At 30.2% G+C, this 23706-nt stretch overlaps 1 protein-coding gene across 1 annotated transcript in view; it reads right to left on the bottom strand.

The window, feature by feature from the left end:
* The window catches only part of DAT (Sodium-dependent dopamine transporter), a 92591-nt gene extending 70123 nt beyond the window's left edge, over positions 1-22468 (bottom strand). The window contains exons 1-3 of the mRNA XM_043044543.3: positions 21433-22468; positions 8492-8626; positions 1390-1648 (exon numbers count right to left, since the gene is read on the bottom strand). Coding sequence (XP_042900477.2) covers positions 1390-1648; positions 8492-8626; positions 21433-21628 — 590 coding nt within the window. The 5' untranslated portion in view covers positions 21629-22468. The remainder of the gene's footprint in view (positions 1-1389; positions 1649-8491; positions 8627-21432) is intronic.
* Between the last annotated feature and the right edge of the window lie 1238 nt (positions 22469-23706).

Raw genomic sequence — 23706 nt, 5'->3', positions numbered from 1 at the left:
TGAGAACGTTGCTTGATAATAATAATTGATATAATAATAAATAAATAAATAAAAATAAGTATATTCTTAATGTGGAAGTGTTTTTATGACTTATCATAAATAAATATAAAATATATTTATATTGCACTGTAAAAACTGTGGTGTGACGATGTCTTTTCCGAATTTGGAATTAGAAAAAATTTCAAAAATGGAGTGAATGAATACCTTATTTCAAGTTAACAGCAAATCGAGCGTTTACACTTAAAAAGGTGTATTTAAATCTAAACACCGATCAATAATGGTGAATGCTGACAACAAGCTCACATGCATTTATGCTACTCATGAACTGTTTTTGTCTTTGAAAATACCAATTTCGGAGGACGTGCAGAAATCGTCCGATGTAAACGACAGATTGCTTGCTGACGATCTGTGTAGAAAATGTCGTTGTCGTCCAACACCTTCCAGAAGAGAGAAGGTCTCACCACTATAAATGAGAAATCCGATCCCTTAGTAGTCTGAACGTAGTAGTCTGATCTTTCTTATTTTACTCTACTGCGCAGTTCGTTACGTTGGACTACTTAATTGATCCGTGCAGAAGCCTTCTCCCTTCTAGAAGGTGTTGCGCTGTCTCGCATGTTGCTAAATAAATATTTTACAGAAACAGTTCACTGTTACAAAAGACAAGCAGGTTTTAATTTGGTAATAAAGATAATTATGTTCTCTCAAGAAGATTTATATAAATCTCTAGATTATATTAAATAATTATATATTATATAATTCCGATAACAGCTTCTGTTCAATTAAGCTTAATTCGAATTTGTTGCAATATTCATAAATATAAACTTATTAGTTTATTCATAAATAAACTAATTTTACTTCAAGAATAGTTGAGTGAAGGTGAATGCATTTTAAATTAATGGTTCTTTCTGTAAATTGTATCGTAAAAATAACTTTATTGTCTTTTATGTGAGTTTATATCTTATTGTCATGCTTTGTTGTCACAAGTATTGGTGTTACTAAACACTAAAAATGGTGGCAACTATTTTACACCAAAAGAAGTGTAATGGAACATTTGTAGAGTTTAAGGGCCGATATTTCCCGATATGTGCCCTATATAGAATTGTCATATTCACCCGATATTTTATAATAATTATTCACAGCCTATATAAGCCTTTATAATCATAACTCAGTCAATATAAGCATTATTCAGCGCTCAGGCCGATATTGACAAATCTCTACATCCCTATATTGGTCCCTCGGTGCATGTTCATGTAGAACTCATATTGAGCCAATTTTGAGCCCAACTGGGGCCAATGTATAATTGTTGCTAGGGGTATGCTAGAAATAGGGGAGAATGTTCAAGTTATTTCGTTTTAAGATAAGATCAATACAAATATATTTTTTTCTCACTTGAAATATTCTTCAGCGGGGGAAGTTCTTATGTGTTCGTTGTGAAGAATGCCGGAAACAGTTGTGCTTTCGTTGACCGAACGAGAGGCATTGAGTGGCGGCAACTCGCGACATAGTGGGGTGTTCCACGGGTTGTCGCATGTTGTCCAAGGCAGGACACTACTGAAGGACGCAATGAAGAAGTACAATGACCAGGCGATAATGACATTATAGTAGAAATCGACATAGAATGAAATTAATACAACAGCATATCCCACACCTATAGATAAAAAAAGAAATTAATCGTTTATTTCTATCACATAATAATCACAAAATTCAAAACTAATATTGGGGAAAGACCATTAGACAATGCCAACCTTCAACTATCTAAAGGTATCTCAAGATTGAATCAAGTTAGCATGTCTTATATACTAGTGAATTGATATTTAATAATCGTAGTGGTAGTTACACCACAATACTCTTCTACCAGAATTTTTATCCGGGATAGAATTTGATGAACGGATATCATTAGTTGCTGTATCAGTGAAAGACTGCGAGAGCTGTATTAACGTCATCGGGTTTTTGAACTTTATCCATGAGAGCTGTATTAAGTTCATAGTTATGCATGAGGATTCTCCTACGTTGCTTTTAGCAGTTGAGTGGGTGTAGAAACCCGTTGTGCGTAAATGAGACTGAGAAGCAACAGCGCGAGGAGGACGATGACGCAGTCACAAATAGCGAGTCAACTTTTCATTGTGGACCATGCATCGAAGTAGTCGTGATCATATCAGGTCCGGGTCACCAATGAGGGGAAAGACTTTAAGACAATGCCAATATCCATCTATCAAAACGTACCTCAAGATTGAATCCAGTTAGCATGTCTTATATACTAGTGAATTGATATTTAATAATCTTAGTGGTAGTTGCACTAACTTGTTAAATTAATCTTGTTAAATTGAACCAGAACTTATTAAATTAAATAGATACACAGGGGTGGACAAAATAATGGAAACACTTCTATACTAATAAATTTTTTCATATTTCTCAAGAAATACACAACGAAACATTTTATAACATCATGTGATTTCTCATACATATCAATGAAGTTTTAAGCTTTTAGAGGTATGAAGAACCGACAATAAGTTACAAACGGAAAATATAGTTTTTGAACACCCTATGCCAAAAAATGTAGTGATGGGTTTATTACTTGCGACAATTATTTTTGTTATCATATGCAATAATTACACAAAATTTCGTTAGTCTAGCTAAAATAGTTATAGAGATATAGACATTTTTATCAAAAACTAATTTTTTTTTGTCTTGTGGTTTTTTACTATAACTTTAAAAATACGCAATGAAATTCAACAAAATGCTTAGAGCAATTTAAAATCAACTACAAATTTTTTGCTTTAAAATTTGAGAAAATTTCGTTTAAAACTACTCAAGATATGAGACATTAAATAAGTTCTTTTATGCTGCGCGTGCGAGGGGAAAAATTAAAAAATATATCTTAATTTTGTAGTGATTCAATCGTATTTGGCAACTATTGGAAAAAGTCCTATTTGAATATCGTACTATTTAAAAAGAAAGCTCAAAATGAAAAGGGGTTTTCTACAAATAATATTTTGTATATCAGGCAGAATTTAATAACAAAGGATAATACCTTACGAAATGTGATTTAATAAGGAAAGAAAAAAGAAGAAAATGATACTTTTATGGGGGATGATCCAAAACATTGCCGCGGCTATTTTTAATAAATCTCGTTTAATTGTACGAAAATAAATAAGTGTTTATCATTTTGAGCATTCTTTCAAAAAATACGAAAACTGCTTAAAAAACTGCTTGAAACTTTTTAAATATTTAAAATATATTTAAATCGGACTTTTTTTTATTAGTTATCAAATGCGATTCACTACAAAATTAGGAAAATTTTTTTTTTAATTTTTCTCTTGCTTGGGCAGTTTAAAAGAACTACTTTAATTGGTTATATCTTGCGCAGTTTCGAACGAATTTTTCTCAAATTTCAAAAACAATATATATATATAATTAATTTGTCTAGTTTTAGTGAATATTTTTAAAATTAAAGCAAAAAAAATGTATCAAAAAATTAGTTTTTTTTAATAAAAATGTCCATATCTCCTGAAATATTTAAGCTGGGCTACGAAACTTTGCGTAATTATTGCATATAATAAACAAAATAACTGTCGTAATTTGTGAAAATAATCTTAATATGCCTATAATCCTCCTTATTTAATTTTTACAACAAAACTAATGAAAGATATTCACTCTATTTGACAACATCTTTCGGTACATGTAAAATATAAGCCACCAAATCTGAATCTGAGAAGCGAAGTGTAAGGCATTTTAGATTCTCTATTAATATTTTTCGGACAAAATTATATCCATACATTTCTGCGTAATCACCAGTTTTTGAAAGGTGGTTAAATCGTATACATTTACCTGTTATTTGATTTTTGATAAATATTTTTGTTTTTATGTAACTAACGCTAAAAGAATTTTTCAGCGTTATCCAAATCAGTTCTCATCAGTTCTAACTGTGACAAAATTCGATTTTTGAAAATCTAAAAACTTGTTGTCTATCGAAATAACATGCAGTTGCAGGCTTGTGTGCTCAATTTATGCTTATAAGCCTTTGTCAAATACGTATAGTCTCTGTACATGGATATTTTATTTTACATCCGTCGTTGAACAGCCGACCCAATTCTGGGTTTACGACTACTAATGTTCAATTCCGTAACCTTACAATTTTGAACCAATCCAGAAGACAAGGAAACTCCTGAATCAGTACCCCCAGAAGTATGATTGGGTATGGGAACATGGAGGACTTTGTGACTCGACAGATTTAACGCGCAACAGTCACCATTTACTACACGGGGAGTCTTAGGCCGGCGGGGATCGAACCCAAGAATTTTTGGACATGTTCCCAGTGCCCGACCAACCAGACTATCCCGGCCACTCTGTACATAGATAGAGCAATACAGAAAAGTACAGCACGAAGATACATTCAGGGTACCTCGAACCCATTTGCATCGCTTTGTACGGCGTTTGGCAAGCAATATCGACCGGCCAGGGAGCCCCTCTGAAAACTGAGAAACATGCAGTTTTAAATGACTTACACAAAACCACAAATCGCATCATTTTATTGCTTTAAAATTTTGAGGAAAAATTCATAAAAGTACCAGAAATTCTCTCCAGTTCTCCTAATCTAATAAAGGAACTTCTTTATTTTCTACGTTATTTAAAAAGCATTGTGCTGTCTAACAATATCATCAATCGTTTGTTAAGTTAAAAAAAAAATCAAAAAACACAAATTCAAATTTAAGATAGCAAGGGTAGAACTCTCTTAAGTGTAAACTGGTTTCTGGTGTCTAGGTACCTTAAAGTGGCTTAATGTTACATCTGTATCTGATAGGAAGTTGTGGAGTTTACGTTTCTATTGCAAAAATAGTACGAGATAAGAGGAAGAAAAAAGTAAATTACCTAGTTGTAGAACATCATCTATTTAGTACCAGTATAGGCCTAGTGAACAATAATGTTACGAAAGTTTCTTTTTGTTTTGTTTCTTTTTACTACTAATCTTTTTACTACTACTTTCTTTTTACTACTAATTTACTACTCTGAGACGTTAAAAAAAAGAAGGATGAACATCGAAAACTAAGGTATAATGAGATAACTAGTTTTTTCTAAGCCCGTTGTGTTTTCACAGTATAGAAAATCGTGAACCGATAAATACACCATGTAAGAGTTTTTGTTTCCTAGTATTTTTGTCTATCAGGTGTGCATTGCATGCATATTTAAACAATGATGCTTTACAGCATTGTAATTCCCTTACCCCCTACCTTTTTACAACCATTGTTGAACAGTCGATCCAATTTGAGGTTTACGACCACTAATATTTACCTTTTAATTTTGAATCCAATCCAGAAAAAGGGGAACTCCTAAATCAAACATTGGGTGAAATTTGCCTTCGAGGATGACATTTTTGATGGAACTAACCAGCATTGCATTACATGGAGAGGAAAACCACGAAAACCTCCCATGTTTAGCCTGATGGCAACGGGACTACAACTCATGATCCGTCTACCACTGACTATATTTCAATTCAGCACTGAGGTTGAACCCGGTTCACCTCATTGGAAGGCGAACTTTTCATTCCCTGAGCCACCACTGCTCTTTGCCCCCTACCTAGTACCATTCTCGAGATAGAGATTGGAAAGCTAATTTCACAAAAGGGCCTGATGGAACTGTAAACGGTCTCATCTTGCCTCATCAGCCACTTTTTTTTACTTAGACATCACTAAGACAATTATAACTGCAATCGTTTAAAAGTTAAGAGAATAATATTTAAATTTTATAGTCACTCTGTATAACACAAATAAAAATCAACAAAATTTGTTTTGTTTTTTTGTCGTCGTTACTCTGTTGATATCAAGGCAATCTTATTATTAAAATATCTGAAATTGAAATACTATCTTTTATAATACCCTCTCTATTCTCTTTTATAATACATTTTTAAAAACCAAAAATTAATAAAATCAATAAAATTATAGTTCCTACTTATTTATTTATTTATTTTAAATTATCGTTTATTTCAATAGCATTACTACTAGTTCTTGTTTGATCGCATCTATTTAGTCTGTTGAAAGATTTTTAAAATGAAAGAATCATCTTTTCATTGAAACGGAAATCGATATTTAGGCAATGGTTAGCTTATGGTTAGCTTATAACTCACTTTCAACGCAGTGACAGTTGTGATGACATCATATGACGAATGCTTTTCTGCTATTAACGAAACTATTTATCTCTTATGAGGAAAGACACTTTAGCTAAGAGAGTATGAGTCCAGAATTCGTCTCCTATGTCTCTTTTTCCTCAAATTTATTATCACTTAATGTTTCGTTCTTGAAAGAAATAAACAAGTCGAGTTTTATCACCTATTAATTGGAAACATCAAGTGGTTCAACAAGCACTGGATTGTTTTTTCTTTTTTCTACTCAGAATATTTTAATACAAATTGTCATCTCACTATCGCATAAAACGTCACTATTTAAAACAGTGTATACTTTTTAAGAGAAGAGTGATATGCGACAAAATAATAAACAAAACTGCTTTCATAAAACACTGAATAAAACATTCTTCATGTGACGCTGAACAAAACTGCCTTCAAAAAATACTGTTCACTTGAAACGATGTAGAAAACTGTTTTTCAAACACTGAGCAAAACTGTTTTCATGAAACGCTGATCAAAACAGTTCGCGTGAAAGATTAAATAAAATGAACGGTTGTCATAGTAAGAGAAATATTAAAAGACTCTTTCTGTTATATAGTGGAACCCCGGTTTTACGTTGTCCGTATTGAAGCTATCCCGCATTCTACGTCATTTTCTGCTGGTTCGTGAAAATTGCCTATACCGATTATTTTAAATTATCCGGTATTTTACGGTACTAACTTTTTAAGATAATCCTGCTTTTTATGTTTTTCTAAAAGATCAAAATTATGTTTCCTCAATTAAGTTCACACAAACTTTTTCTGAGTTTTTTCTTTCCTTCTTTTTTTCTGTTTGAAGCTGTTCTGACATTCATTCTATTCTATCTTATTGTGTTTTTGTCTGTGAGAGGGGATTTCCCCTTGAGTCAAAATCAGAAGGGCGGCGGTATAAGCACAGGAAGGGTAGTCACAGTTGCTGTTCTGACATTCATTCTATTCTATCTTATTGTGTTTTTGTCTGTGAGAGGGGATTTCCCCTTGAGTCAAAATCAGAAGGGCGGCGGTATAAGCACAGGAAGGGTAGTCACAGTTTGTCTACGGTAAGAACCCCCCCCCCGCCACAAAGTCTGAGGCCGTCTGCTGCTATGGAAACAAGAACGCATTTCAGGGAGGGTAGCTTATCTTCACACTAGGGCTAACAAAGTAGATCGAAGAAAAATATTCCCCTTCTCTCGTCAACCCGACACTCCTACTTCACATCAGTATACCTTGTTACTATAGTCACCGCGACTGGTCCGAACGAATGGCTAGGGGAGTTCTTACTTTAGACTAACTATAAAGGAGGTATTGAAAGCTGAAATTGCGAATTTGCGAATGGAATTTTTTCAAGCAAACTTTGAATCTTGGATTAATCTAACCATTTAAAAAACGTTAGACTAAACATTTAGTTTGGTAATCATTTTTTTTTCTTGTTTCTTGTGAGCTGCAAGGTGACGTAATTCAGAAATATTCTCTCTCCCTACCCTATGTTTTGTAATAATCAAACCACAACATATATGTTTTGATAACATCTGCATGTATCTCATTCCCTATACTTATAAAATGTTAATGAACTCAGAACATTTGACATAAATAATATGATAATTGATGAAAAACATACAAATAAAGCGCACGCACACACATTGAACATTGCGTGTAAACAATAAATGTCATGATGGCACTTATGAAGATGAATATAACTGTAAATTATAGTATAGTTATGTGTTGTAAAAGCAACACAAATAAAATGATCCAAATTCCAACGAAAATTTGTTTAAAATTTATTATCTATATCTATAAGGTATCTAAAAACTTAATACTTGCTTTGTAGCCTGATGCTAACAGGCTCAAATCCCGCCATAATTTTGGATATATCTTCGTAATATCTTTTTCTAACTTGTACTTTCTTCGATTTCATAAGGGCTTATAAGCCTTACGTTGATGCACAAAGCTACGTATATTTGAGCACAATAAACACCAATAAAGTAATTCTTCCATGCGCTCATTTGACAAAATTTGTGACATTCATGACATTCTTTACAAACCTTTTGCATTAGCTTACATTTTATTGATTTATATCTCCGCAACCAAAGCAAAATAGATAAAATAAATTTATTTTTATAATTTCCTAACCAAAATAACTATTTAAAAATAATGGTTTGCGAGTGATTCTTTAAGAATCTTTCTTTTAAGTCAGTCAGATAGTTATAATTCACCTTGTATTTGGATTTAAGAAAAAAGGAAAAACATATTAGTGATTTTGCAGTTTGACAACAATTTAAAATATGTTTAAATCTTGAGATTTAAACCTTATATTAAATCAGGCTTGTTTTAATTTGTCTAATAAAAAGTTAACCTTTTAGAAGAGGCACTATTCTACCCCAGCAGGTAATGGCACCTTTTCTGTTGTACTGGCCTAATGCTAGTTCCATGAAAAAGAGTGGAATACCACCAACTGCAAGCATGATGGTGTAAGGAACCAAAAATGCACCTACAACGAAACAGAACTGTTATTCCTATAAAACAACAAAAATAAATATATAGGCTGTTCTGTAATCAACACACTTAAAGATTATTAAAATATTAACTAATTAGAATGTGAGAAGTCACAATTCATTTTTAGTGAGGAAAAACTAATAAAGAAGATTCATCAGTATGTCTCATGACCACCACAATATTTCCTCTATTCCAGTATTCCGCACTCCTTATTCGGGGACTATAGGAATGTGAAGCTCCGATTTACCACAGCACCACTGAGCTGCTTAACACTAGTGTTTCCCATCCTTCACGATAAATGACACCTCTAGATAAACTACTAATTAAAACTAATTCCACTGTCCATTTGATAAAACACAACTCAACTACAATTTAATTACAATATACGTTACCTAACTATTATTTAGATAGCAGCATAAAATAGTTAGCAGCATAAAATAGTTTGCATAAATTTTAAAATTGAATTTAACTAGGACTCCAATGTACAACTACATTTTAAATTTTTACGGATTTGAAATCAAGCTATTTGTAAACATTTGCAAAATCACAAAGTTTTGTTTTCACTCGTTTTTAACCATCAGTTAGTTGTAAACGGTTTTGAACCCAAAGAGAAAGTCCTGTCAGTAAACTTTACAGTTAATTGAAATGACAGTTTGTCGACAGTTATTTTACCGTAATTTATTGAAAATATTAACATTGTTCTGAATAAGTATTAATAAAATTAGATATCTTTTATCTAAATTGATCGTAAAATTATTTCCATAGAAAAGGATTATGGCTAATTTTGAACCAAAAATAATTACTGACACTTTTTAAAACACTTTAAAAGTCATTAATCTATTTGTGCATAATAATAATTTGCGCCCGCTGCACGCCTTACTAACCAACCCCGTAATTGCTTCTTATTTATCATTATCTTTTTTTCTTTCTTAAACGTTTTTTTTTCTTTCTTTTTTTCCTTTCATTTGTTCGTTTTTTTCTTTTTTCGTTCAATTATTTTCACAAAAACTTAGAATATTTTGTAACATAATATATAAATACTGTAGTAATATTTAAAAACCTTTTGTCAATATGTAAATTATTACAAAATGAACGATTACGTGGATTTGAAAAATAATTATCTGAAAAAATTTAACCTGAATATTGATCCTGTAACTCAAATAAGAAGAAATAAATGAGAAGTAATTTTATTCATTAACGTGACTTAAAAAAGTTTAAATAGGTAACAGCTTTTATTTCATGTAACAGTTTTTATTTCAGTTATAACAGCTTATATTTTTTAAAAAAATCACTATATCTGTAGATTTATATTAACTTTTAGTCTCTCCTTTTTTTAATCTTTGAAATCAAATCTAGCCCCAGCTTTTAAAATAAAGATCAAGGGAGAGAAAATAACTTTTTCTACAGTAATAAAAAAATAGTCAATAATAAAAAGGAAAAAAAGAAAAGAAAAAAAAACTTCGGAAAAAAACCACTTACAATTGCAATAATAACTTTCAAACAAATTGCAATTTCGGAAAAAAACGAGTTAAGTTCAAATACAAATGACTGAAGAAAATCAAATTTCAGCACCCTAATTGCATATCACTGGTTCGCAGATCGTTTCGCATGGTATTTTTTACAACAATTTTAGCAATTAATAGGTCTCTATCTAGTTATGAAACGTTAATTTTTTTTTATTCGATCACACATTTCTTAAAACGTTCTCTCAAATATCAAGTTCATGCAGCAAAAGTGGCAAGCAATGGCGCTTAAGATTTTTTAATAGGGCGAATAACAGTTTTAAACGTAAGTCAATCAAAAAAAAATTTTTTACTTTTGCATTTTTCATATTATTAGCGTCGTTGATCAGTCATCCCAATTCTGAGTTTACGTCTACCAATGGTCAACTCCGTAGCCTTTTAATTTTGAACCCAATCCAGAAGACAAGAGAACTCCTGTAGCAAGTATCGGGTGAAATTTGCATTCGGGGAGGATTTTTCGACGGAACTAACCCGAATTTTTCGATGGAACTAATAGTTTTGATGGAACTATTTGGATGGTTAACAGTGGTTTTCCTCTCCATGTAACCATTGCACTACATGGAGAGGAAAACCACGGAAATCTCCTACGATTAGTCAAACGGCAAGGGGACTCTAATCCATTATGATCTGTCTACCTAATGAGGATATTTCACGTCAGCACTGCGATCAGCGGGTGCAGAATTCATATCGACCAGCCATCACTGAGATTCGAACCTGGGTTCACATAATTAGGAGGCGAATGCTCCACCAAAACTCTTATTGTTTACAATGAATAGAAAAAAGAATAAATAAATTGCAGAGTAATTATTTTTAAAAGGTTCATTTGAAAAGACAGTGATTTCTTATAACCCGAACCCCGCGTTTTTAACAGATCTGATCTGAGACAAACACGAATTAATTTTCTTAAAAGGTAAATGTTGAATATCAAGTGAAACCAAATAGAGCAAAAAAATTAAAAATCAGTGATAAATGTAAGTCAGCGGAAATGCTCATGAATAAGAATGAAATATATGTTTCTCGGCTTTTAATATCTTCCCCCAGTTTGAATGAGTTATTCATTTTACATCCATTTGACTCGACCTCCACCAATTGAGTTTTATTGGCAAAGTTTCTCTTCAAATATAAACACGAGAATAAAGCCTTGAAAGCTCCGAAAGACGATGTTTACAACTGACAAGATTTTATGCCTATACTCTCGTGCAAATGTTCAAATAAAAGCTTTTGTTGGGTTTCTACAAGATAATCGCGAAAAACTTCGATTTTATATCATTTGTAATTCTAGTTTTTAATGGTAGTTGATTGTTTTAACTAAAAAATCAATTTTGATGAATTTTTCTCCCCAACAGAGAGAATGAAAATCGGAGGAATTATGCATAGTCATGTTTTTTTTTTTTTTTTCAATAGACGGCATTTTAAAACTAAACTATTCCTTAGAATTCTTTCCAGGTAGGTACTTTTTAAGTTTTCGGAACTTACACTAGATATCAACACAATACACTATGAAATATCCTATTTCCTGCATGGAAATCGTAATGTTTTACAACAAAAATGCAAAATGAGGTGGCTTATCATTACATTACCAGAGTCAACTTGAACAAAAGCTACTCACGCAAATTATAAGTTCTCTCTCTATGTCTATAAATTACTTGTCCAAATATAATTTCCAAGTAGTATTGAAATGCAGTAGTAAAATATATGCCAGGATGTATATGTTGCCCACATTTATTTAGAACTTCATTTTTGGAAGACTATCAGAATAAATACTAGACTAAAATGCATAAGTATAACTAGACTAAAATGCATAAGTACAGCTAGACTAAAATGCATAAGTATCCATACAGATAGAGAGCAATCCAGAAGTACCTACGAAAGCAATTCCGAGGGTTGGCGAGCACAACGACCAGGGGATGGAGGTCTCCAGTAATTTTAAAAAGATAATTTAAAATTTTCTGCGTTAAAAGCTAATAAGCTGCATTGTCTGGGCTCATAAAAATTTGCAAAAATGGGAACAAGACATTGATTTTGAAACTTTTTAGGTGGAAAAATGTCGCCAAATCGGCAGTTTTTAAAAAAGTTGCTTCAAGTGCAAGGCGCCAAAACTGCGTCTTTTTTCCTTGGCAAAAGAATTTCGAAAAACGTTGTTAATTGATCAAATTCGTCGTTTTTTCATGCAAATCAATTGCACTATATTGTCTTTGATTTGCATTTCATGCAAATCAAAGACAATACACTTCTTAACGAAATCTCTAGACGTTTTTTTAGAGATCTCTTTCATCCTAATATCATTCATGGAATTTGCAAAAAGGAGATGAACATTTTTCATCATCATTGATTAATAAATTGTGATGCGAGGATGGATATTTAGAGAAAGATACTCTCATTAGGGATAATGATCCTCAGTCTAATTATAGAACATCCTGAATGAGAGTTCCTTCCTAAGTATAAAAAAATATTAATGAGTGGAAAGTGTCTCTCACAACGAAAACGGTTACTGCAATTGAACTAATTGCTACACACTATAACATAAATGCTTTGCCGATATTTGAAATCGTATGAATGTGCTGTGCGTATAAACTCTTGATAAAAATTATTTATCCCCATTGTTTTTTTTTTATTGGAAATTAAAATAAAGACACTTAGTGTGGTTTTTTTTTTCAATTTTTAAACGTAAGGAGAGCAATATTTATTTTTAAAAATGCAATAATTTTTTTTTTTATTTCAAAAATTATTTTTTAGGAAAAATTAAGTTATAAAATTATTAATGAAAACTTTACTACTCACTGGCAAAATGGGTGTTGTTTTGGGTTTACACTATTTAATATTTAAATGTTTTACTCAAATTACTTAGCATACTGTAAGATAATAATTATTGAACTTTGTCTATTCAAAAATAGGAAAGTTATAAAAAAAAAAATTAATATTTTAGGCAGATATTAACATGTGTTGTCATTTATTTAATGATTATAGCTAGACTTTATAAAACTGACAAATTCAGAGATTTGGATGTTTCATTGTTATCAAAAATTAAGCTAAATAAAAACAAAAATATCGTTCAAATAATGAAATTCTCTTTTATTCACAACTCAAGAAGTATTTATGGTTTAAGGACGTGGAACAGAACAAAATTATTATTAAATTATAAAAACAAAATTTTATGTAAATATAAAAGTAATCCTGCCAAAAGTTTTTTTTTATTTGATAAGATGTATTTATACCTTAAAGACAGAAAGTCAAATTGTAAGGAAACTAAAAAATGTAAAATTAAATATTATAAAAATAAACTAATTTTATTGTATTTCATTTATAAAAGTCAAGATGTTTCTATAACATAGAGGCATTGAACCAAAATATCAAAAAAGTGTTAAAATATTAGCTTATACAAATATCATAAAAATAACTTTGCTTGAAAGTGTTTTATCTGTTAAGATATCACTAAAAGTCAAGCTATCAAATGTAAACTTAAATATTGCAAAAATAAACCTGTCTGAAAGCGTTTTCTTTTGTTTGAAATTTTTTTTAAAATAATGTCATCATACTATCGGTAAACAGAACCGAAATATCAAACAACTGTGATAAAAATAAACTTACGCAAATATGAAAATAAATTTACCTAAAAGTGTTTTATTTGCTAAGATATTTCTCAAGTTTATAAACACAAATTCTAACTATAAAATCTAACTATAAATATCAGACTAGAGAGGAAAAAGAGTGTATGTCAAACTATATATAAAATTTGTAAACTATAAAATACAAGTATTATGTTAAATAATAATATCGTGTTAAAAAAGAAGCTTATATTAAATATAAGTTATTATTAAAAACAAAATCTGTGTAAAACGATAAATTTTACATTTTTACATGTGCACATGAAACATTTACAGAAAGAACAATGTGTTAATATTCTGATGGGGTTGTAGACGATTGGAACAATCATGATTATACAAAATAATTTTAAGTAAAAAAAAATTTAGACGGGCTATTAAAATAACAAAGAATGGTGGAAATCAAGGATGAAACGTTAGCTGACATTTATTTCGGTGTTTTTTATGTTTCCTTCTCTTTCCTTTTGCAATTGTCACACAAAGTCGTAATCTCTAATAAAATGTTTGCAATTTTTCAATCCGTTCTAATTCCTTCCTCTTCTTTTATTTAATAAGTTGGAGGCAACTACATAGCTGTAATAATATATTGAGTTTCGTAAGGAAAACCATAATTTATCTTCTTCATTAAAAAGGAGTGCTTGTTATTAATTAAGGAAATGACCCAATATGACAAAACAACATAAAGAAAATATTATCCAAAAACTTTGAAGAACCTACTGTCATTAAAATGGTTAAAGCATCTCGCAACGATCATTTAAAGATTTGATATTCGCATCTCGTAATACCATAGTAAAAAAATATTAAAAAAAATTTCAAAAAATATTACAATGGGATACCTGCAAGTGACGTAGTGTGAGTATCTCGATCTTGATTGGTGGTTGAAACGTGGCATTAGTTTACGTTAGCAACTGTTCTTTCCATTCTATTTCGAGTAAAGCAAGCGCGTCAAGTACGAATTATTTTAAGTGACACATTCTAAATTCTTTCTCAAAGATTTCAATTCTTTCACTATATATTTACCAGAGATTTAACACAAAAACAGGCACCGGTTCATGGGGAACATAAAGCAAATTAATTATGCATCGAAGTTGCCAGATACACAAAACAAAATTATATCACGGTTACAATAAAATACATAAACAAATAATAAATCTAAGTGAAGTAAATGAAGTAGACGAGAAAGAAATATATTTCAACTAATTCGATGTGCAATACGGCTATGTATTTAATTAACTAATCGTGAATTAACATTCTAACTTATGTAAAAAAACTTAGCTTAACTTTAATGCACCATTTTGCTGATAATGATTAATTGGCGCTGACGTCAGAGGTCACATGTGTGGGTATGGGAGGTCCTCTTCTTCTTGAAGTGCAAGTACGTACTTTTGAAAAATGTGAAACAGTAAATCTCAAAACAGTGATAAAATTGTCGTGAATCGCTTTTCAAAGAGTTATTACTCAAACGCGTGAGACGTATTTACCATATTAAAAATATCGGTATTTAAAAAAAATGTGAGAATTCATCGAAAATATTGACTGATTAAAGATCGAAATAGGTCACGAGTTTAGAATGGAATCGACTCAAATTGTGCATATTTTGTTTTCTTACTTCTGGCAGGTCCACCTTTTTAAATAAGTATAGTTACAGGTATTTTGAGATTTAAAATAGTACAGTCAAAGTCAAAACAATATGTTAGTATGATAAACTCGTATTGCTCAAGTAAGAGTGATGTTTTGTCTCTAACGTGTTCATATAGTATCGGTGTGAATTTGTTATTAAAATATTTAGTAAAACATATACTTACATCAAAAAAATATGCTTAATATCTCAATTGTGCCTATATAGAATAATAAATCGAATTAGCAACTTTCTCAAAATCAAACTGCACTTCGTTGCTATTATTCATTTCATCAATGAATTTCTGTAAGGGTTTTTTCGCTAAAGAGAAACGAATTTAAACTGTTAGAATTAACTGTTAATATTATTTAACTGTCGAGAATTTTAAATTTTAATATTAATATAATATTTGAAATATTTTTCAAATATTATTAAATAAAATGAGAAAAAAATAACTATTTGCTAACATTTCTTGTATGGACTTACCTTTGAACAAACGAATTTTTTAATTGTGTGTAAAAATGCTTCAATTTCAAAAATAATTTAATTTATAAAAAAAAAAACTTTTTCAATTTTCGTTTCGTTTATTTTTTTGGTGTAATTGATACGAAATATGATACGCGTTAAATCGATTAGTTTTTTAAATTTTAAAAGGACATTATTAAAAGTTTACGACGCTATGGCGGCCAATATAGGAATGAGACATACAGCAAGGAAAAAGCGGAAAAAAGAATGAAAGGAAGATAACAGATCATTGAATCTTACGTAAATCGCAGCAAGAACAAGGGATGGATCTGTTGTGTGTATTAGTGATTCTTAGAGTCAGCGAATTAATAAATTAGCGTATAGGTGGATGGACGAATGACAATGAATAGACGAATAATTTTATTTACATATAAATAATATATTTGAAAAATATATTCAATATTTTTATATGCAATTAGGTGAATACCCGTTCTTCACACGGGATGAATAAAAAAAAATCAATATGCTCAAAACTGAAAGGCATATAACGACACAATTAAAAAAATTAATGGAAGAAACAGGTGAATGAAATTTTTAGGAGAATTAATGAATTATGGAAAATAACATAAAGTGGCTGCGTCAATTTGACCATCACCCTATCAGTGCGGTTTCTGGTTTCTCAAAAAAAAAAAAAAAATACTTCCATTTCTGAGAAATAGAACACTTTTAGACGGAAAACACAGCAGCCCTTTGCCACTCTATCCCTATCCCTACAAAAAAAATCAAGCTTCAGATTTAAGCCAAATTTTGAAAATAGGAATAAAATTGCTTTTAGGTTTTGGTTATATAATAGATAGAGAGTGAGTCGTGGTGGCTCAGGGTATGGAGCTCGAGTCTCCCAATGAGGTGACCCGGGTTCGAAGACCAGCGATCGCTGGTGGATGCGTACCGATCACAGTACTGACGTAAAATATCCTCATTGATAGACGGATCATGAGTTAAGAGTCCTCTTGCCATCAGGCTAATCGTGGGAGATTTTCACAGTTTTCTTCTCCATGTAACTCAAATGTGGTTTAGTTCTATCGAAAATCCACCGCGAAGGCAAATTTCTTCCAATACTTGATCCAGGAGATACTTGATTCCCTCGTCTTCTGCATTGGGTACAAAATTACAAGGCTACGGAGTTGAAAAATGGTAGTCGTAAACACAAAATTGGGTCGGATGTTCAACGACGGTTATAAAATAAAATACAATAGAGAGAGAAATTTACACTAATCAAAATTTAATATTGTTAAACTTTTTTAAATATTTTGCTGCTCTTAATTTTCCAAGAACCGTTTAGAATATGCTTTATAAAATGACGAAAAAAGATTAACAATCATATAAATTTATGTTTAAATTATTATCAATTTTGGGAGAATAGTGACTCATTCATTTTTTGTTTCTAAAATTTAATATCCCTGTTTGTGATCTGTCTTACAAATTTCAGTTTTGCTGATTACTTTAATATTCTTTTACATTTATTTCTGAATTGGGTTTAAAATGTGTTAAATATAAATATTAAACAAAACTATTTTGTATAATACAGCTTCATTTTTGTGAAATTAATGCAGCTGCCTGCATCTCAACGCAGAAAGTGATATGATACTGGAACATTTCTAAGTTGTTAAAAGAATTAGTACTTTTTTTAAAAAAAAAAACATTTTTAAATTATTCCTGATTTTTGATATTTTTCAAATTTTTTCTGTCTTCATTCATTTTTATATGACAAGCTGAAACAAAATCAGAACTTTCCACGCTGTTCCATACATAAAATACTATCAGCTTTTGAAGTTAATGGTGATCTTCATATTCCAAAATTCCTATTAAAAACTTAATTTGTTTTAGATAAAATTCTCTCTTTTATGTGAAACTAAAGTTGATTTCTCTGCTCCAATATTTCAAGAAAAATCAGTTATTTCATATTTTTAAGCAGTTGTCTTATCATTCTGTTTCAATTGTAGTTGTTGTTATTAAATTTGTCATGAAATATAATAAGGATTTTTTGCCATTAGTATCTGTGAATTTTTCTGGTTTTTTTTTCTGCGTATTTAAATGCGTTTGGTTGAAACATTTTTTTTAAAAATTCAAACTGTTCCGTTGAAATTATTTGTGATTTTGTGAAAATTAAAGAGTAAGTTAATATGCATTTTTTTACTAAATACACAATGGTTTACTAAATACTGAAGCAGCAAAATTATAAAACCAATTATTCGCGAGGGCTTAGTGGTTAAAGATTTGAGCTGTCGTTGCGAATATGGAGTTTGGTGAGTGGCTTGAAATCCAACCAACTTAAGAGATTGATGGATACCAGCCATTTTGGAATATAAAGACGGTCGGTGCGTATTCCTAACCAAATTGTCATTATCATACTGTTGGTTACTATATGGTGGAGACAACCTCCATTGACCTCCAGCCCACAAATAGGTGTTGAAGGGAATAATTTACTTTATAACTAATTTTTATTTTTAAATGTTATTGGTTAATGTGATCAATTTCGCTAATTCTTTACTAATTTTTTTCCTTTCTTCCCACCTGCTTTTTTAAATGTGCCCAGTTTAAACATAAATCAAAACTATGAAACTATTCCAAGTGAAATGCTGTTAGTTTTTGCAGGAATTGTTATTTACGTATTCAAAATCCAGTCAATAATTTATTTTTATTGGAATACGTTTAAAACAGTTATTGGTTAAACTTTATTATTGTTTCAGTTAAATTAAGATTTTATGTATATTGTTCCCTTAAGTTTTTATTTCTGTATGTTTAAATTTGCGATAGAGAAACAAAAGTTACATACTTTAAAGTATAAATCAAATGGAGAAAAAGAACATAATAGCATTGAACCGCCTGATAGTACTTTAAGACAGTAGTCTAATTAATTTTTTTGCTTTAGATAAAATTAAAAATTGAGTGTGAAGTTAAAAATTTATGCACTTTGAGGTAAAGTCCTCAAACATGGGTGCTTTCAGATGCATTTTGACCTGATAATTTCGTGTGATAATAAATTTAAACAATTACATTTTTAAGCAGAAAATCAAATGTTTTTTTTTTTTAAATTCTCTAGGATAGGTCACGCTGAAAATATATTGTATATCATCAAGTATCGGATACCTTTAAAAACGATTAAAAAGAAAATCTCAAGCAAAACATTATTTACTTGAGTCACAAGCATAAAATAAGTCTTGTTTTGAAAGAACTTCTGAGTATAAAACAAATTTTTAGTTACGAAATCTGTCTAAATTTATCAAAGGCCTGTAATTCTTAGAGTCATAAAAATTCCTATTATCCTTCAACATTATTTTTTTTAAAATTATCTTAATATCTTTTCTAAATGTCCAAAAAATTAATGTATCATATTATTGATTACACAACGCGAAAAATTACCTATGTAATAATTAAATTATTAAATGATATTGTATAATAAAAAAAATATTAAAAACTTTCCACTGAATCTCACTTCATTTTGTGTTTTTATAAATTTCTGGCATTTTGCCTTGGTTAAACTGTACGAATTCGACAGTTCGAAATTAACAAATAGTTTTAAAAAAGAATATTAGTAATTTTCCAATTTAATTTAAAACGTTCAATTTTAATGTGCAAATTTTAATAGGAAAAAATAGCAACTTGGGTTGAGTTTAGTGCTGTTTTAGTAATTAGGTAAGCTCACTTGTTTAATTAAATTTAACGAGTAGAATTATTTTGTTTTCTTAACTTTTATAATATATTTTAGTAACAAATAATATTAAAAAAATATAACTGTTTTATTTTAATGATATTTTATTTTTTATCATAGTTCAAATCCATAGCTTTGTAATTTTGAACTCTACTCAGAAGGGTAGGAAACTCCTGGATCAAGCATTGAGATAAATTATGATTCTTGGTTGACATTTTAATGGAACTAACTCCCATTTGCGTCACAGGGAAAATAACTCCGGTTATCCCGACAGCAAGGGGATTCTAACCCATGACCCCTGTCGATATTTTATATCAGCACTACTGTGGCCTGTGTGAGTGGTCAAGGGTAGAATTCGTATCCACCTGCTCTTGCTAGAAGTTGAATCCGGATTGAGTTCTCTATCTGCTGAGCCACCGTGACTCTTCATTTTAGTAATTGAAAATATATAAAAATAATGTAAAAAGTGCTTAATAATAAATTCATGCACCAGTAAAAAAATAGTTGTATTGAATACCAGGTGCATAACCATATACTAAAGTATGTAACACTTTTATACAAATCAGGATCCTGCTTGGATTTAGTTCTAGAAATGAATTGGGAAAAACAGTGAGACATTCATACAAATCTGAATCACATTTAATCTTGGTTTAGAATATAAATTGTGAAGAAAGTGCTACAGATCTGATCTTTAAAACAAAAATTGATGGATAATATTTAATTGCTATTATTATAACAGAAAAGTTTGTTTATCAATTTTAGCTACAATGAGAAGTAACTAAAGGAAGACTAATTTACATTTGTTTGTTTTTTGTTTTTTTACTTTGTAATTTAGTAACATAAATAAAAAACATCATTATGGAAAAGTCAGTATATTAATTGTTGCTACAATGAGGAGTAAATGAAAAATTCATTTGATTTTTTTAAATAAATTGAAATTCGATAATAATAAATAAATAGAGAATATCTTAAAACTTAATTACAAAAAAGTCAGTGTTTTTACGACTTCAGTGAGATTTAACTGAAAGGAAGATTCATTTCCATTTCCTATTCTTCTTAAAATCTACTAAGATTAAATACAAGGTATCTAAAAACGTATTTAAATAAAGTAAATGTTTTTCCACTACAGTGGAAAGACTAATATAAAATTAATAACATTAAATCGAGATTATCTTACAAACACATTAAAATAGAAAAGCTAGTGTTTTTTTCGCTACTGTAGGAATTAACAAAAAAAAAATCCACTTGATTTTTTTTTAAAAATTTAATTGAAATCTACACTACAAAAAATTCTGGATCAAATTACCGTAAAAAATACTGGCTTTCAGGTTGTCGGTACTTTTTACCGTAAAATCCATTTTTACCGGAACATGTTATCGTACAAAACACATGATGCATCGTGATTCTTACAAAAATAATTATCGTAAAATCACTGAATCAGTCTAATTAAATAAATATTACTGTAAAAATCATGGTATAATATTTTACGGTAAAAATAGATTTTAGGCTAAGATGGATTTTATGGATGATGCGCTCAAAATGCCGGTACTTTATACCGTATCTTTTTACAGTGTACTAAGAATAAATGAATGACATCTTAAAACAGACTGAAATAGTAAAGCTAGTATTTTTGACCACAATGTAAGTAACTAGAAATTATTTTCATTTTGTTCTCTATTTGGAATTCTCTTATATTGAATAAAACACAACACATTAAAATCGAAGAGTTCAAGTGTTAGTTGCAACAACGAGTAATCAATAATGATAAGATTTAATTGCAACTTCTTTCAATATTTCTCCTTTTTCACTACTTCAAATTTAAAAGAAAAACATTAATAAATATTTTTTTCAAATTTATACAACAAAAAAGCATTCACTTACCTCCTCCATTTTTGTAACAAAGGTAAGGAAATCTCCAAACATTTGCCAAATCAACTGCAAAACCAATAACAGACAGTAAAAAATCAGCTTTTTTGCCCCATGTTTCTCTAGTGTCATCTGTATCGACATCTTGCCCTGGTGCAGAGGGTACTATAGTCGCGTTTCTTGTACTGGTCATCACAATCGTTTCTGACATTTTTAAAATTTCACTAATTTCAAACTTTTATTATAAAAACAAACTAAGCAAACACTTTTTGTCTATATCACATTTGTGTTCTTTCCTTGTGCACAAACTGCGATTCAATTTTAGCATTTTTATAAAGTCCATTCTGTACTATTTTTCAAAAAAAAAAAAAATGCTATGAAGTAATTTATAAAGATGGAAAAAAAAAGGTTCAGTCATTTATCGATTATGAAAAGATTCCATTTATGTTCAGCAAAAAAATAGTATGTAAGGTAATTAAAAGCTTTTTTTTTTCATTCAACTCTTATCAATTTTAAATTAATTTTTTAAAACTGATTCAATTTTTGTGTGCCAAAGAATGAAGTAGTAATGCACGGTCATAAATTCCTCGTAATCATATTGTTGTCAAAGAAGCATAGTCATAAAATTTTACAGAAATTTGAAGAAACTGAAAAATACATCACTTTTCTGATTCAAAAAGATTATTTTTCTTTCACAGAGCATAAAATAAATAAATTCAAGTAAACTAATAATAACAATATTTTTTTTTTTACTTTTAATATAAATTTTACCTAATATTCTAACATTTTTTTAAGTAATTTTTTTTAACTTTTTGGAAATGAGAACTTTTTACTATTAATCTTTATCAAACTTAATTTTTTAAATATCTGAACAGTATCCAATTGGGAAGACCGATGAAACTTTCTCCAACTGAAGATGATTCCGCAAACTGTTTCCAAAAATCTCGGGTGTAAATTTTGTCTTATCCTTACGCATAAAAGAAAATGATGAAGAAGATGATATTAATAATAATTCCTGGACGTCCATTGGCTCGTTGCAACAAGTTACTGCTTTTCTTTCCACCCTTCTACCTTCTTAGAAGCAAATCGTTTGCGCGCGCACGTCATGACGAACACAACTCATAAAAGTAACGAGAAAAAGTTCTTTAAGATCCAAAAGATCTTAACGATCATTTGGAATAAAAGAATCTACTTTTTTTTCTCACGTTTTAATGCTTTGAGCATCCCCCTCCTTAAAAAAACGATAAAGTAAAACAAAATTAAACAGTAGCTTTTCGAATTTTTAAAAATCAAGGAATACAACAATCGAATGAAAAGTAAAAATTGCAGAATTTATTACCTTTCATTGAAAAGCGACAGTCATTGTTTAGACAATGTTTTATTATGTCCGCTAATAAATTTGTTTTTCTATGATAAATGTGAACCGCATTTGACATTTAGTTGACAAAAAAGCAATTTTTACGTTATGGTTGTTCTTTAATAGAATTTTTCGTTTTCTCTATGTTTTTTTTTTACTAATTTCTCTCACTATTCTTAAATTATTTGAAGGTGATTGTGAAAGAACTTAGTTAATTTTTTGTAATTGAAAGAAGATGAAAGAATCATGAACTTCCTAATTTATCGATATGCTACAGTTAAAGTAATAAATTTGATTAATAACTGGGATTTTTAATGATATTCATGTTTTTTTTAGTAAATGTGATAAATTATTCACATTCATTACGTAAACCAGTAATTATTAATAAATATCAATGAACCGTGAAGGATCAGGGGCTAGAGTGTTCGCTTTCCTTTGAGGTGAACCGGGTTCGAAACCCAGCGATGACTGGTCGATACGAATTCCGCATCCGTCTTGCACCGAGCACAGTGCTGACGTAAAATATCCTCAGTGGTAGACGAATCACGGGTTAGAGTCCCCTTGTCGACACTCTAACCTCTGAAGGTTTTCGTGGTTTTCCAATCCATATAACGCAAATGCCATAAAAAAAGTCCTCCATGAAGGCAAATTTTTATCAATACTTGATCCTGGAGTTCCCTTGCCTTCTGGATTGGATCCAAAATTACAAGGCTGAGTTGAACATTAGTAGTTGTAAACCCAAAATTGGGTCGGTTGTTCAACTGCGGTTAAATTAAAACAAAATAAATGACAACTGAATTCAGCCAGTGTGTTCACTAGGCAGAATTTATTGAAACCTCAACTCTAACATAATTTTAGATCTGAGTGCTATCTATCGTTATTGAGATTAGTAGAATTAATACAATGAGATACCTGCAAGTGACGGTATCTCA

Source organism: Parasteatoda tepidariorum, chromosome 2 (assembly GCF_982258835.1).
Source record: "Parasteatoda tepidariorum strain Cologne lab strain chromosome 2, Ptep-v5.0, whole genome shotgun sequence".
In the NCBI taxonomy this organism is placed as follows: Eukaryota; Metazoa; Arthropoda; class Arachnida; order Araneae; family Theridiidae; genus Parasteatoda; species Parasteatoda tepidariorum.
This window is presented reverse-complemented; position numbering and strand designations above follow the sequence as displayed.